The sequence below is a fragment of the Clavelina lepadiformis genome, chromosome 4, assembly GCF_947623445.1.
Source record: "Clavelina lepadiformis chromosome 4, kaClaLepa1.1, whole genome shotgun sequence".
NCBI lineage: Eukaryota > Metazoa > Chordata > Ascidiacea > Aplousobranchia > Clavelinidae > Clavelina > Clavelina lepadiformis.
The window spans coordinates 5,687,451-5,699,753 of NC_135243.1; the positions used below are offsets into that span (position 1 = coordinate 5,687,451).

Sequence of the window (12,303 nt, forward strand, 5' to 3'; positions counted from 1 at the left end):
TTTAAAAACCGGTGCCAATTGATATATAATGAAAGCCTAAAAGTTTGCCTGCGCTCGGACAAAAACGTTTTTGTTTAATGGCTAATAAATTGTTATGTGATACAAAGTTGAAGCCAACAAACTTGTGTGGCCGGCTTTCCTGCTGACGTTAAACACTTTTTCAGCATAGGCTACACTTGTGGCATATAGCATACCAGAAGAAGCTTGGATTAGAAGGATTAGAGCAATCTAATCCAATCTAATAGCTTATCATTAAACTAAAATCACGTTACAACAAAGAGTTTTTATTTGATAATAGTCATAACAACATATAAGAGGATGTCTATGAAAGTTACCGCCAGAATGCAACAGATAAAGTTTAGCTGGCCTGCACAGATACCTAATACCTATGACAACGACAGTTTTCTTCTGATTCCCGCAAGTCATGGGAGCCAATACATCACTAACTCGGAATGCAAAATCGACTGCAAAAAAGTAGAGCTGATGAACAGGTACCGGCATTATTTTGGTTTACGGTAGACTAGCCTATATGCCTAACGATAGTACCGTACAATAGCATAATAGCATAGCAATTAGTACTGTATCACTGATATTACAGACCGATTTTAACAAAGGGGCTCCTTTGCTAAAATTTAGCTATGAGCTCCGCTCAATCTTAATCCGGCTTTGACCGGCGATAGCACTTAACAAAGCAAGTTATTTAGTGAAATATAGGGACATAATGTAATTACAACCAAACTATTTGTAAAATCACGTATAGTTGTACTTAAATCGAAAGAACGTTAATAATGTTGACTGAAAACCTGAATTAGGTCTTTACGATTGACACAGCTATTTTTTGTCGATCTAAAAACCAATACAAAATTGTTGTTGTAATAGCTTTGTGATCTTGTGGTGGTGTCCATTTCTAAGTGGTTTTGAAAACATCAAATTACAATTCAATTTGCCACAAAACTGTTATTAATCAAAGCCCTCTTGCAAGATAAAACATCAAGTAATTAGCTAATATGGAAAAACAGGTTACTTCACTTTAGATAGATAACGTAGCGTTGCAACCAGTTGTTGAACATAGGCAAGTAAATTTCGATAAAGAACATGTAAAATTTAATTTATTTTGGGATGTATTAAAGTTAGATTTAAATTTTAGAAAAAGATTCAGGTTAGGTTACGGCTTCTCTTTTATATGCTTCAAGATAACGGTAGGTTAACAAAGAACCGAACAAAGGGATAGAAAGTTAATTGTGTTTTGGTTAAACACAACTCATAAGTAAGAAGCTTGAAGTGCTAAGTTGCATCTGATTTGTTTAGAAAATGAGAAAACGATTAAAAAACCACCAGACAATATAACAAACCATTTGGGAAGAAATAGGACTTAGACTGTCTCAAAACCTGTTTTAGGTACAGTTTAGATTTTTGTTCCAAACTAACTTTCCTTACATCATTTCCATAATTGTGCACAGCACTCATGATGCTACAGGAACAATGAACATAAATCTTATTTCAATGCGTTGTCGTATATAGACTCGACAACCAAGAACCTCTTTGTTGACTGCTTTTATATTCTGTTTGTTCTTTTTACTAAAACGGAACTTGTCCATTGATGGATTAATTTCAAAAGACTACCAGTTCAGACTCAACTTGACTTCCTATCCCACTTTGAGATTCTTATTTTGCAAGTATAGCATAAAATGCTAACTATCAAAATGCTTGCAGATATGTCAAAAAGCATCACTGTCTCAAACTTTTGCAACGCAATAAAAACAAGTATCTCTTCATTTGAGTTGTAAGATCGATATTGTAAGACCCCGAAATAAAACGAGTTCGGTTTATAACGCCTCTCATCACTTGTGATGGCTCCGATAAATTTTGTCTAACGATTTCGCGATAAACAATAGGCAGGTCAAATAACACGAAATGGTAAATGAAATCTTTGCCTCCGAGGACTTGAGTGAAATTGCTAGGCTGAAATTAAATTGAAGATGCATGCGCACTACTGCCATTGATAAAATTGAAAAATGAAAAAATTTGCCCGACTTAAGCGGCATTTACACTTGCTTCAAAAAACTGATTTCTTTATGGCTTTAACTTATACTTTATGCCAGAGGTGGGCAAACTTGTTCAATGAAAGTGTCACTTTCGGAAAACTAGAAACACCAGCGAGCCGCAAAATCAGTAATGATTGTCAATTTGGTTATTATATTATGAGTAGTCATTTTGGGATATTACTTTTCAGCTAGAAGACCCATAAAAAACATGTCGGCGAACTTTGACCACCTTTGCCATAGAGTATAGAATCTATACCTGAAAACAATGTTGGATTCTTTGTCTAGTGTTACGTCATAAACGAAATGCTGGCCTAAATAGACAGAAACGTTCATAAACGGTACTCTTGGTAACAAATTGAGTAAGTGAGAAATTGCTGCTTTTGAAGTGCTGTGTGTTTGCAATGCAATCTTGTGTAACTTTTAAAATCTTACCACAATTTACTTGGGTTACAAGATTTTATAAATCTGAATTTTTTCAAAAAATGGTTCGCCTTAAAAACGTGTTGGGAACCACTGCCCTAGGGGGCCATTTACGTTTCGCAAGTTATTGCGCACTAATCACTAGTCCAGGAAAACAGTTGCGAAAATTATTTTCATTTAATGCAGAAACTTTTTGGTTTGACTGTGGGTGCCGCCAAATCTTTTGCTTGTTTGCAGGGTGCCGTAAGCCAAAAAAAGTTGAGAACCACTGCTGTAAGGTGCACTGTATACACAAACAATAATCTGTAAAAAGTCAACCAGAGATGCCTTCACAAACACTGTATTTAAAATGTCACCAATGTTTGAATATGATTTAATGAGCCAATCACCAAATTTTCACAAATAAGCAAATCACTTCTAACATTTACATTATGCTGATGTGAGGTTAATATGAAATTGCAATGATTTATATAAAGAGGTTTCATATTTGCACAAGAGCGATAAAAAAAACACGGAACATGGCGAAATGAGATGATTTTCTACTGGAATTGCACATTAGGTTATTGCAAAGTAAATTTCACAAACATACTTCTATAAGTGCCATAACAAAAATCACAACTGCATAAAAAACATACCCCACTAAAATCAATACACAAAAGAAATCGTTAAAGTACAAATAAATATCCAGTAATATAAATTTTGATTGAATGATCATAACTCTAGTAAGAGCTCTTTGAAAGGATGCCTGTAAGTCGTCTTATCCCAAGTTGACGTCACTTTTGTTCTTGGCAAGCTTTTTATGGTACTTGCTCACCTCCACGCCTTCCCAGTTGGCATTGTTGAGTGGTTTAAAAAACCTTGGAAAATATCGGGAATTAGTTTTTTACAAAAAAATTGCCAGTGTTACAGCACAAAGCAATAAGAAAACATCAATGTCATCACATGCTTTAAAACACAAGTATTCGGATATGTTGTGTATTAATCATTTCACGTCAATAAGTTTTTCCTTCAGTTTACCATATTTAAAGAAATAATTTTGTGGTCCACTAATTGCTTTGCACAAAGATGTAAAGGGAAACTTACTTGTCCATAACCTCATCCGAAACTTGGCGTTCATGGTCAGTGATGCCGTGTTTCAAAACTTCCAAGTTGGTGAGAAGATTTTTCATGCTGTGAATAAGACAGCAAAATTAACCTTTTAAAAGATTTATCAAACGATTTATGCACTTGGTAAAGACAAACAGTTTTTCCTTAGCACTTTTCCTCCCTGGATTAATTTAAACATAACATGACCACAATCAATTAGTCAATTAACATACTGTGTTGTGAATTTTTGGTTACAGCACTCTCAACCAACAAACCATATCACCAAGAAAAGAAATGCAAATGTTACTATCAGAGTATGAAAATGTTTGAAGTTTACACACAGGTTAAGCAGTTTAACTTATATCTAGGCACAGGCTGCGGTGTGGAATCAAATACCAGTAATTTTATCTGAAACCTTAGATCCTGACTAAGAAAATAAACGATCAAACAACGCTGATAAAAGGGCAGCGTATTATGTTAATGACCACGTTTTTAACCTTTAATCAAAAAGACAGATTACCTGGCAGTTCCTATTAAGGTGGTATGTATCCCAGATTGCTCGAGAGAAAAACGTGTTGCAATTTTTGCGATATCAACATCCTTACTTTGGCAGAACTCAGCTGCTTGTCTGCAAACTGATCGAATATTTTCTCCGGCAGGATGCCACTTAGCAGGTCCTCGATTAGTGAGCAATCCCATTGATAAAATGGAGGCATTGATCACACCAACACCTTTAGACTGTAGGAAATATAGATTTCAGTCCAAAAGTTTGTCTGCTATGAAAGTAAGTAATGTCACGCTTAAACAAGAAAACTAGCGTATTAAAAATACAATATGACTTGTGTATAGTATGAACACACAGTATAGGGCAGGGGTCGGGAACCTTTTTGGCGAAGGAGCGATGAAAGCCACATATTGTTAATTTTTTATTTCCGTTAGAGCCATATAATATTTTTCAACACTTAATGCAACTAACGTGTGCATTTTTAAGCAAAACCAACTATTTTAGACAACGGTAAATGTCTGAATTTACTCTTTAATAACATGCTAATTACTGTTAATGCGATTTCTGGTGCTGCATGGTACAGAAATTACAAAACTACAAATAACAGAAAAGTTTTATTCGTAACAATTGTGCTAAGAAATGCCAGCTTAGATTTATCTGCGAGGCAGATGCCGTCATCAAAAGAGCCATATCTGGCTCACGAGCCATAGGTTCCCAACCTCTGGTATAGGGCCTATACATACAATGCAGAAAACAGTACTGGTAACAGACTAAAACTTGAGAAATGCAAACTAGTTCAATAATAAAGACACATCATACTTGAAAATAAGGAATGTATTCGCCCAATGAATTGTCGTTCATTGATGCATGGCAATATGTAAGGACGGTGTCGATCTCCACTGGTGATTTTTCCAGAACAGTTCTTGTTTGAAAAAAAAATGAAATAATTTATCTGGATGTTTATTTTTTAGATAACAGATATGCAGATTAATAAGTAAAAATTTCAAAATTGTGTCACAGTAATTATCGTTTTCAGAAAGATTGAAACAGTACCTTCCAAATAAATAAGAAAGTTATAGAACTTCGTAACAATAATAGCATAAAGAATATTGTAAAAACCTAAAATTCTCCATAGGATATCCTGTTATTCCAATATGCCGAACTTTTCCAGCATCTTTCACTTTTTGCAATGCAGGAAGAGTTTCATTAATTACGATGTCAAGACTTGGAGCAAATTCCATGTCGTGAATCTGTGCAGAATTTTCAACTTTATGACTACACCATTACAACAAAATGCAAGATATAATAGATATATTATACAGTATACTGCTGCAATAAGCCTTAAAACATCAATCATCAAAAATCTGAAATACCTGGAAATTTTTTATGATATATATATGATCTAGAAGTTCTTGTTTGTAATGGTACACGTCATAATTAAGATATTGTAGTATCAGTAATTATGTGTTGGCAGAATTTTCGTGAACATTTTAGCCAATGAATTAATGTAATTTACTTTATGTAATGAAAAGATATGCAATAATTAGAGTTGTTAAGAGCTGAAGGTCAACACATTTTTATTGAAACATACCTGAATTGTATCAATATATTCCACGCCCAAATGATTTAAACTTTCATCTACTGACTGAATCACTCTCTCGGCACGAAAATCAAACATTTTCGAGGGTTCTGCTAGATAGCGACCCACTTTGGTATTGAGGTAATATGCTTGTCTCGGGAATTTTGGCAAAATCATCCCAAGAACTTTTTCGCTTTTTGTGTGTCCATACCATGGGGCTGTATCAATCATATTAATGCCAAGCCTGATCGCTTTTTCTACAACTTGGACAGATTCTTGATCATCAGTTGAGCGATATACACTTCCAAGTGCAGTACCACCTAAAGCAGTATGTTTTACTTTCAAATTTTAAGAGATACCCTTCATTGACTTATAGTATTGAGTGAATATATATATATCAGAATTAGCCTCTATGCTATGTGTAGGTTTTTGCAATTTTTTATTACATGTAGCACTAAAAATAAAATAGATAAAAGACTAGAGGTAACAACGGAAGCTATTCATTTAAAAACTTGACTGTGTTTTGTGAAGAAGAGTTTGTGATGATATTTTTAATATACAGATTGTATAAGATGTAGAATTCTTGTCTTCGAGTATCGAATCAGCGAAGCATAACATGACATATCAATGACATGCTGTTTCCTGCTTATCGTTTAAAGTCGTGGCAATAAACATCATGCCTATATATTACGTGAGTTATACACAGCTGTTCATTCACTTGTTTACTAAGAAAATAGCAGTAACATGGACGTTTTGATGGTGTTGCTGTACTAATGATTTGTGAAAATGTTCTCGTTCAAAGAAGCTTCAATATAATCAGTTTATACGGTCATGCAGTCATTCCTGTGTAATTGTTGAATTCAATTTTGAAGACGTTCTGTATCAAGTTAAACAACTTTGTTGTCTTCTTTATAAGACAATAAGCCATTAAGGTGAACAATTAAGTCCGAGGATGAGAAAAGCAGACAACGACCTTATGAAACTCATATATCATCATCCGCAATAAACATTTCAACAAGCAAACATAGTAGTGAAGTGGGTCAAGCTATCAAGTTCAACAACCATTCACCACCCATTCCATTACAAGTTACTTAAATTGTACATCATATGCAAGCACTGTTCTAAAAACATAAACATACCAAATGTCATTGAAGATACAATCATATCGGTTTTCCCAAGCTGGGTGTATTTCATCTTCGACAAATCCTTTGCATCATGAAAGCCTTCCACAAAAGTTGGAGGTCTGGTTAATGCAAAAGTGTAGTAACTGTCAATCAATATATTTACAATGATAAAGACAAATTCTTTAACCTGTTTGCAGCAATCTTTTATCGTTTCACATTGTATATGGTTTAATTTTTATTAGCTTCAACTCACAAGTTGGATGACATCTTTTATTAACTTGTATAAGCTTTTGATGTAAGGAAATACCACAGTGATCAACAATCACCTGAGGCGATGAACTGATTCAAATGTAGGAGTTTATGAAAAAATGGTTCTCTACTGGCAAGACAAAATTTATATGACGAAACCGAAACCAAATCGTTTATGAAAAGCTTACTAGCAAAATATTCTCTGAGGCTTTTATGAAATTATATTTTGCAATTCTGGATCAAGAGCTACTTATATCATACACTTATCTAACTTTTGATTACTAACAATCTAGACACACATGATTTCTTGTGGCACACGCAAAATTATAGTTAATCTTGTATGCTTCAATCAATTAGAAACCGGCTTTTGGCAGAGCTACCAACACAGCAAAATAACTGTCTTTAAGTTTAAGGTCACTTATAATAATTAATCAAAAGTGTATTTCTGGTCAGCACTGGTCAACTAGCCATTCCATTTTAAACATTTATTGAGCTCCCACAAAAGTATTCCGATGCTCTTTACTTTGATCTCTGTTTTAGTCTCATCAAGCGAACAAACAGCATGCGAAACCCGAAGGTAAATCTGAATGCATTGTATTGAAAATCACCACTTGTAACCTGTACAATTTCGCTTTTCAGGCAGTGAAACAGTTAACATTGCACTATATTATAACGCTTTTCATTTAACTTATCCTACAACTTTTAGAAGTAGAAGATATTACATTGCATTAGGTCGCAAAACATTATACAACGTCAGCAAACTAGTAGTTAAAACTTAAAAAGGTAAACAAAACATCAGCGTTTAGGTCAAAGTTCGTTACAATCAATGATTAAATTGAAAGAAATCCTTTTGGGGGAATTCACTAACATGAAAAGTTGAGAAGAACAAGGTAAAAATTTCAACTAATATCAATTTGTTTAACCAAGTAGCTTCTTGAAGTAAGATGACAAGAATTTATCAAAACGTATTGTCTGTTTACTTTAGTCTAAAGTTTCCGTCTAAAAATGAAATATTCAAAAAACTAGTTTAAAATAATCGTAAATCCAAACCGTCACGAGTTAACAATGAAAAGACATTTCATTAAAAAGAATTTTTGATGCCGTTTAAGCAAGAGTTTTGCTGCCAATTGATTAAACCGACTTTCCTATCATAAATTTGTAAAGAATTTACAGAAAATAATCATTAAAAGATAAGATGCCCGAAACTTCAGGATTATTTCTTTGAACCAGTTTCAAGCAAATCTAACAATCAACGGACTTGAAGCTTTCGTTATTGTTTCCATCGAAAAACACCTGCAGGTTTAATTCGGTATCGTACATAAGCTATCTGTTCTAAACACAATAGAAAGCATCTGTACTTCAATCGACCGTTATACCAGAAATGCACAGAAACAAAGTAGATAAAACCAATGTTTATGACCTCAATTGACAACTGTTCCATATATGTTTATAATTAATATTGAGTTAGCTGTTGATTTTCAGAATTAAATATATTCACAGGTAAAGGGGCGATGTGGGAAAAGTAACGCAAAGCATATATAAACTCCATTTCCTGTGACATTTCCTCACAACAAGAACAGACGAAAAAAGCGTAGGCCTATTTGTCATGAAACATTTCACAGTTCCGTTTTTAAACTACTCGATACCTTTTTGCTTGTTTTAAATGAAATGTATTTCGAACGTGAGCTGACATTGTACGTAATTGCCATGTTGGCGCAATCTTAAGTACGTCATAACTCATAAGTCATTAAGCGTAATTTGGTGAATGGCGATTCTGCAACGTGGTGTCTGACAGTATTGAAAGTACAGAAAGTTGCATTTTTCTGCAGATATTCATGAAAAGATTTGTTTTATATATCTTAAAGTGATCCATAGTGTGATAAATCGTACCCTTGTATAGCTTGGAGAAGTAATTAATATGTTATTGTGGCAGGAAAGACGTAAACCTTAAAAAAACTGTCAATGTTTTAGGTCGCTGTGAGTTGCTAGCCTAACGAACAACATCTGCCTTCATTATTCTCCTCTTCCTTTTGGATTGATGGTGACGGAGGAGTAAGATGTAACGCAGTGTTTCTTTTCCTCGAATGTGCTTCACTGGAATAGAGACTGTTTGTCTTTGAAACTCCCACAGGATGTACATCGTCGGCTTCATTCGAAACACCTCTAGTTTCTTCAATGCCGCTACTCGTTGTTGCTTGATTAATAAATCGTATTTTTTGCTCCTTAAGATCAAGAAAACATTTATGAGTTAAGAAGTAAATTTTTTGCTTAAATATTGATGTTAAATGTAAACAGTTAGATGAAAGAAGATACGGTTTCAAAAATGGCACAAAGCATGCGATTGTAGACTTATGACATTTACATATCTGAGAACAATAACCTAAAAGCGCAAAAATACATAAAAACGTAACACTTACAGCTTGTTTCACCCGGTTAATAATTTTACCGAGAAGTTTCATGAAAACTTCGGTTACATTGACATCATCTTTAGCACTTGTCTCATGGAACATCATGCCCAAATCTTTTGCCAGCTGTTGTACAATTCATTTCAGTTAACGAGTTTTAGGCTATTTCACTCTCACAAATTTGTGTTAAAACTAGACTAAAACGCATACATGTGAGTCCTTCCGCAAGCTGTTGATTGCCCGTGGTCGGTTTTTTACAGACAATTAATGGATAATATGCATCGTAAATTCCTATACACAAGCTAAAAATAGAAGAAGGAAATTGCATCGTATTTATTTGAAAACTGGGAGCCGTAGACAACTCAGCAGCTAGCCTAAGTGTGGCATTCAGTTAAAATATGGTAAAGAAGTCAAACGTTTTAGCCGAAGTTCATGAAGTTATCTACAAGCACCTTCTCGCCTTCCTCCATTTCAACTTGTCTTTCTTCTTCCAAGTCGCATTTATTTCCCACCAACATTTTCTCGGCGTCTTTATCTCCCCACTACACATGAAAACGTAGATTATGATATGCACTTGACTTGTAACCAATAACGTATGAGCGTTACAGCCAAGTGAAACCACAGCCTTGGTAAATATCAACTTGTCAGGAATCAATTAATCACAACGGTACAAACTAACTACACCAGTTCGAAACGACATGATTTGCCTAATTGCAATTACGGAGGAATCTTTTCTGCAAAAGTTAACCAGTCATACTTGTACGGTCCATATATTGGCCAGAACGTCCTAATATCACGTGATGTTTACACAAACTACGCCGTAGCTACCTCGTCAAAAATTCTGCACCAGCTTTTGACTTGCTCGAAAGTCTTGCGCTTTGTGATGTCATAGACAAAGATAACTCCTTTAGCGCCGCGGTAGTAGCCAACGGTCATGGACCGAAATCTTTCTTGTCCAGCGGTATCCCTATAAACAAAGTGGAGAACAGATATGCGGTGTTGGGGGAAGAAACCACAAAATTTTATTGCTCTTGAAACCTGCCAAAAAGACCAGCAGGAAATACGTGGAATATATTATATTATCAGGAACAGGTTCTGGCAACTGTTTTCGATGTCCTGAAGCTTTTGCTGGAGCTTTATTGTTTAGAGTTCATAGCTTGGACGACATTTTAATATTTAGGGATTTCTGTACAATCGCAAAAGTAACTGTATTCGAAGGTCTGCTACGATACCCAACTTACCATATCTTGACTGTAACTAGTTTGGAGCTGACATTCATGATACGGACATGACACTCCATTCCTAAAGAAATATATACAAGTTTAACATATCCTATTAATTGCCATTAACAGTTACGTAATGTTTGATTTTGCGTTCAGATCCAAATAACTAGTGAAAATCCCTGAATTCTGCTTGAAGTTTTGTTATAACGTAGCTACCTATAGTAGGTGTAGCCTGGTAGGAAAATTTATTGTCCGTAAATTGTCTTGAGACGCTTGTTTTTCCAACTTTGGAATCTCCAACTGTAATAAGCTTGCATCCCAATTCCTGCATAACGCCAACATCTAAATAAATATTTTCACTTTCCTTGTAAGACCATTTATCTTTATGCTAAAGCGTTTGCTATAAGAACACATTTTCTCATTTATGATTTGACGTTTGAAGCAAATATTGTTACTTTACACAAGGGCAGCTTATGTACTCTGGAGACATGTGACTCACGTAAGGTCGAGTGGAATATGCTGCGTTTGGTTAATTTTGCTTGTTTTTTAAAGTGGGCTATAGTCACAGTCATAGATTACAAGTTACAACGCTTTCTTATCTACGTAACTGACATTACTTCTACAATCATAACAACAATCGAATATCATCTTAATAATTGTTTCGATGTTTACTTCATTGGTTAATAATTTATTTAGTCTTTTTACCTCTTTACTTTGTGAAAAGATAATCTTATAACTTGCACTGTAGTGTGTATAGGCAATGACTAAAATGTGATAGGCCTGCGTAATACCTCAGAAAGCATATCAGATCTCAGAGAGCGTCATTTCCCTTGTCTCTGAAACCCATTTCAGAGGTATTTATGAGTTTTTCGTCACACTTTGCTTGAAAGCTGATGACATCTATCAATAAGCAAAATACATTGGCAAACAATCAGAACACGGTTGTGTCATGTTGTGGTTATAGACATCTTATTAACAAAGTGTCTTATCTATTGTTCTCAAAGTAAGAAATAGAAATTTTATAAACAAAAGTTCTAAACTCGATAAAACTTTGGTATTAGCAATAGCTAACGTATAGTCAAATACGCTTCGTCATTAGCTTAAGAGTTATTGCTTTGCCTGCTAGACGGTATTTCTAGGGTAAGGCTTGAACGTTTTTTTGTATGTTTAGACCCGGGCAACTCCATCTTCGTCAATTCAACGCCTGATAACTTGAATATTGTTTTGATCATCACTTCATCAAAGGCCTGAGGGTGAATTGAGCATCCAGCAATGGAATAAAGCTTTAATTTCAGTTTTCATAAATTGCTTCAGATATTTTTGTTCAACATAACCAACAGTCTATATTTAAGAAAGTATAAGTCGGCGTTTCGTCTGGTTAAAATTTTGCAATGTAGCCAACTCATTGTGATAAGAATTATCGTACAAATATAACGACGTTTTGTTCTTGATAAAAGGAAACGTACTTTTATTTGGCATTCTGTGCACATTTAAATATCAAAAGCCATTGGAATCACATTCGCTATTCATACTTTATGTTATCGAAATAATGCCTTCAAAAGCACACATCCATTTCCCCTTTTTAGCGCATTATTACAAAAGAGTATATGGGTTACCTATTGTAATGGATATACTGTACATAGAGTACCTAGGTCGTTTCTTACATG

General features: G+C 34.6%; 3 protein-coding genes and 1 long non-coding RNA gene across 7 annotated transcripts in view; 2 read left to right on the top strand and 2 right to left on the bottom strand.

Annotated features, from left to right (window-relative positions):
* The first annotated feature begins 201 nt into the window (after positions 1-201).
* LOC143452947 (uncharacterized) lies at positions 202-12,201 on the top strand. Of its 4 annotated transcripts, XR_013115126.1 has the most exons (3): positions 202-491; positions 6,198-6,326; positions 6,552-6,900. It is a non-coding gene; the product is annotated as an uncharacterized LOC143452947 (long non-coding RNA). The 4 variants fall into 4 exon arrangements; XR_013115123.1 differs by lacking the exons at positions 6,198-6,326; positions 6,552-6,900 and adding an exon at positions 11,808-12,201; XR_013115124.1 differs by having other exon boundaries at positions 6,198-6,900.
* On the bottom strand, positions 2,791-7,282 carry LOC143452941 (uncharacterized). The gene is made up of 8 exons (XM_076954099.1): positions 7,013-7,282; positions 6,775-6,878; positions 5,648-5,955; positions 5,176-5,306; positions 4,876-4,978; positions 4,072-4,289; positions 3,549-3,635; positions 2,791-3,322 (listed from the first exon to the last, which is right to left on the bottom strand). Exons 1-8 carry the CDS (start codon positions 7,024-7,026, stop codon positions 3,223-3,225), a joined length of 1,065 nt encoding a protein of 354 aa, XP_076810214.1. The 5' UTR covers positions 7,027-7,282; the 3' UTR covers positions 2,791-3,222.
* The window catches only part of LOC143452944 (glutathione S-transferase omega-1-like), a 62,661-nt gene continuing 57,316 nt past the window's right edge, over positions 6,959-12,303 (top strand). Inside the window, exon 1 of the mRNA XM_076954103.1 lies at positions 6,959-6,971. The gene's annotated coding sequence lies outside the window, so the exon portion shown is untranslated. The remainder of the gene's footprint in view (positions 6,972-12,303) is intronic.
* On the bottom strand, positions 8,406-11,266 carry LOC143452942 (ras-related protein Rab-10-like). Its single transcript, XM_076954100.1, has 7 exons — positions 11,136-11,266; positions 10,853-10,978; positions 10,655-10,715; positions 10,242-10,380; positions 9,866-9,955; positions 9,426-9,539; positions 8,406-9,230 (listed from the first exon to the last, which is right to left on the bottom strand). Exons 1-7 carry the CDS (start codon positions 11,206-11,208, stop codon positions 8,994-8,996), a joined length of 840 nt encoding a protein of 279 aa, XP_076810215.1. The 5' UTR covers positions 11,209-11,266; the 3' UTR covers positions 8,406-8,993.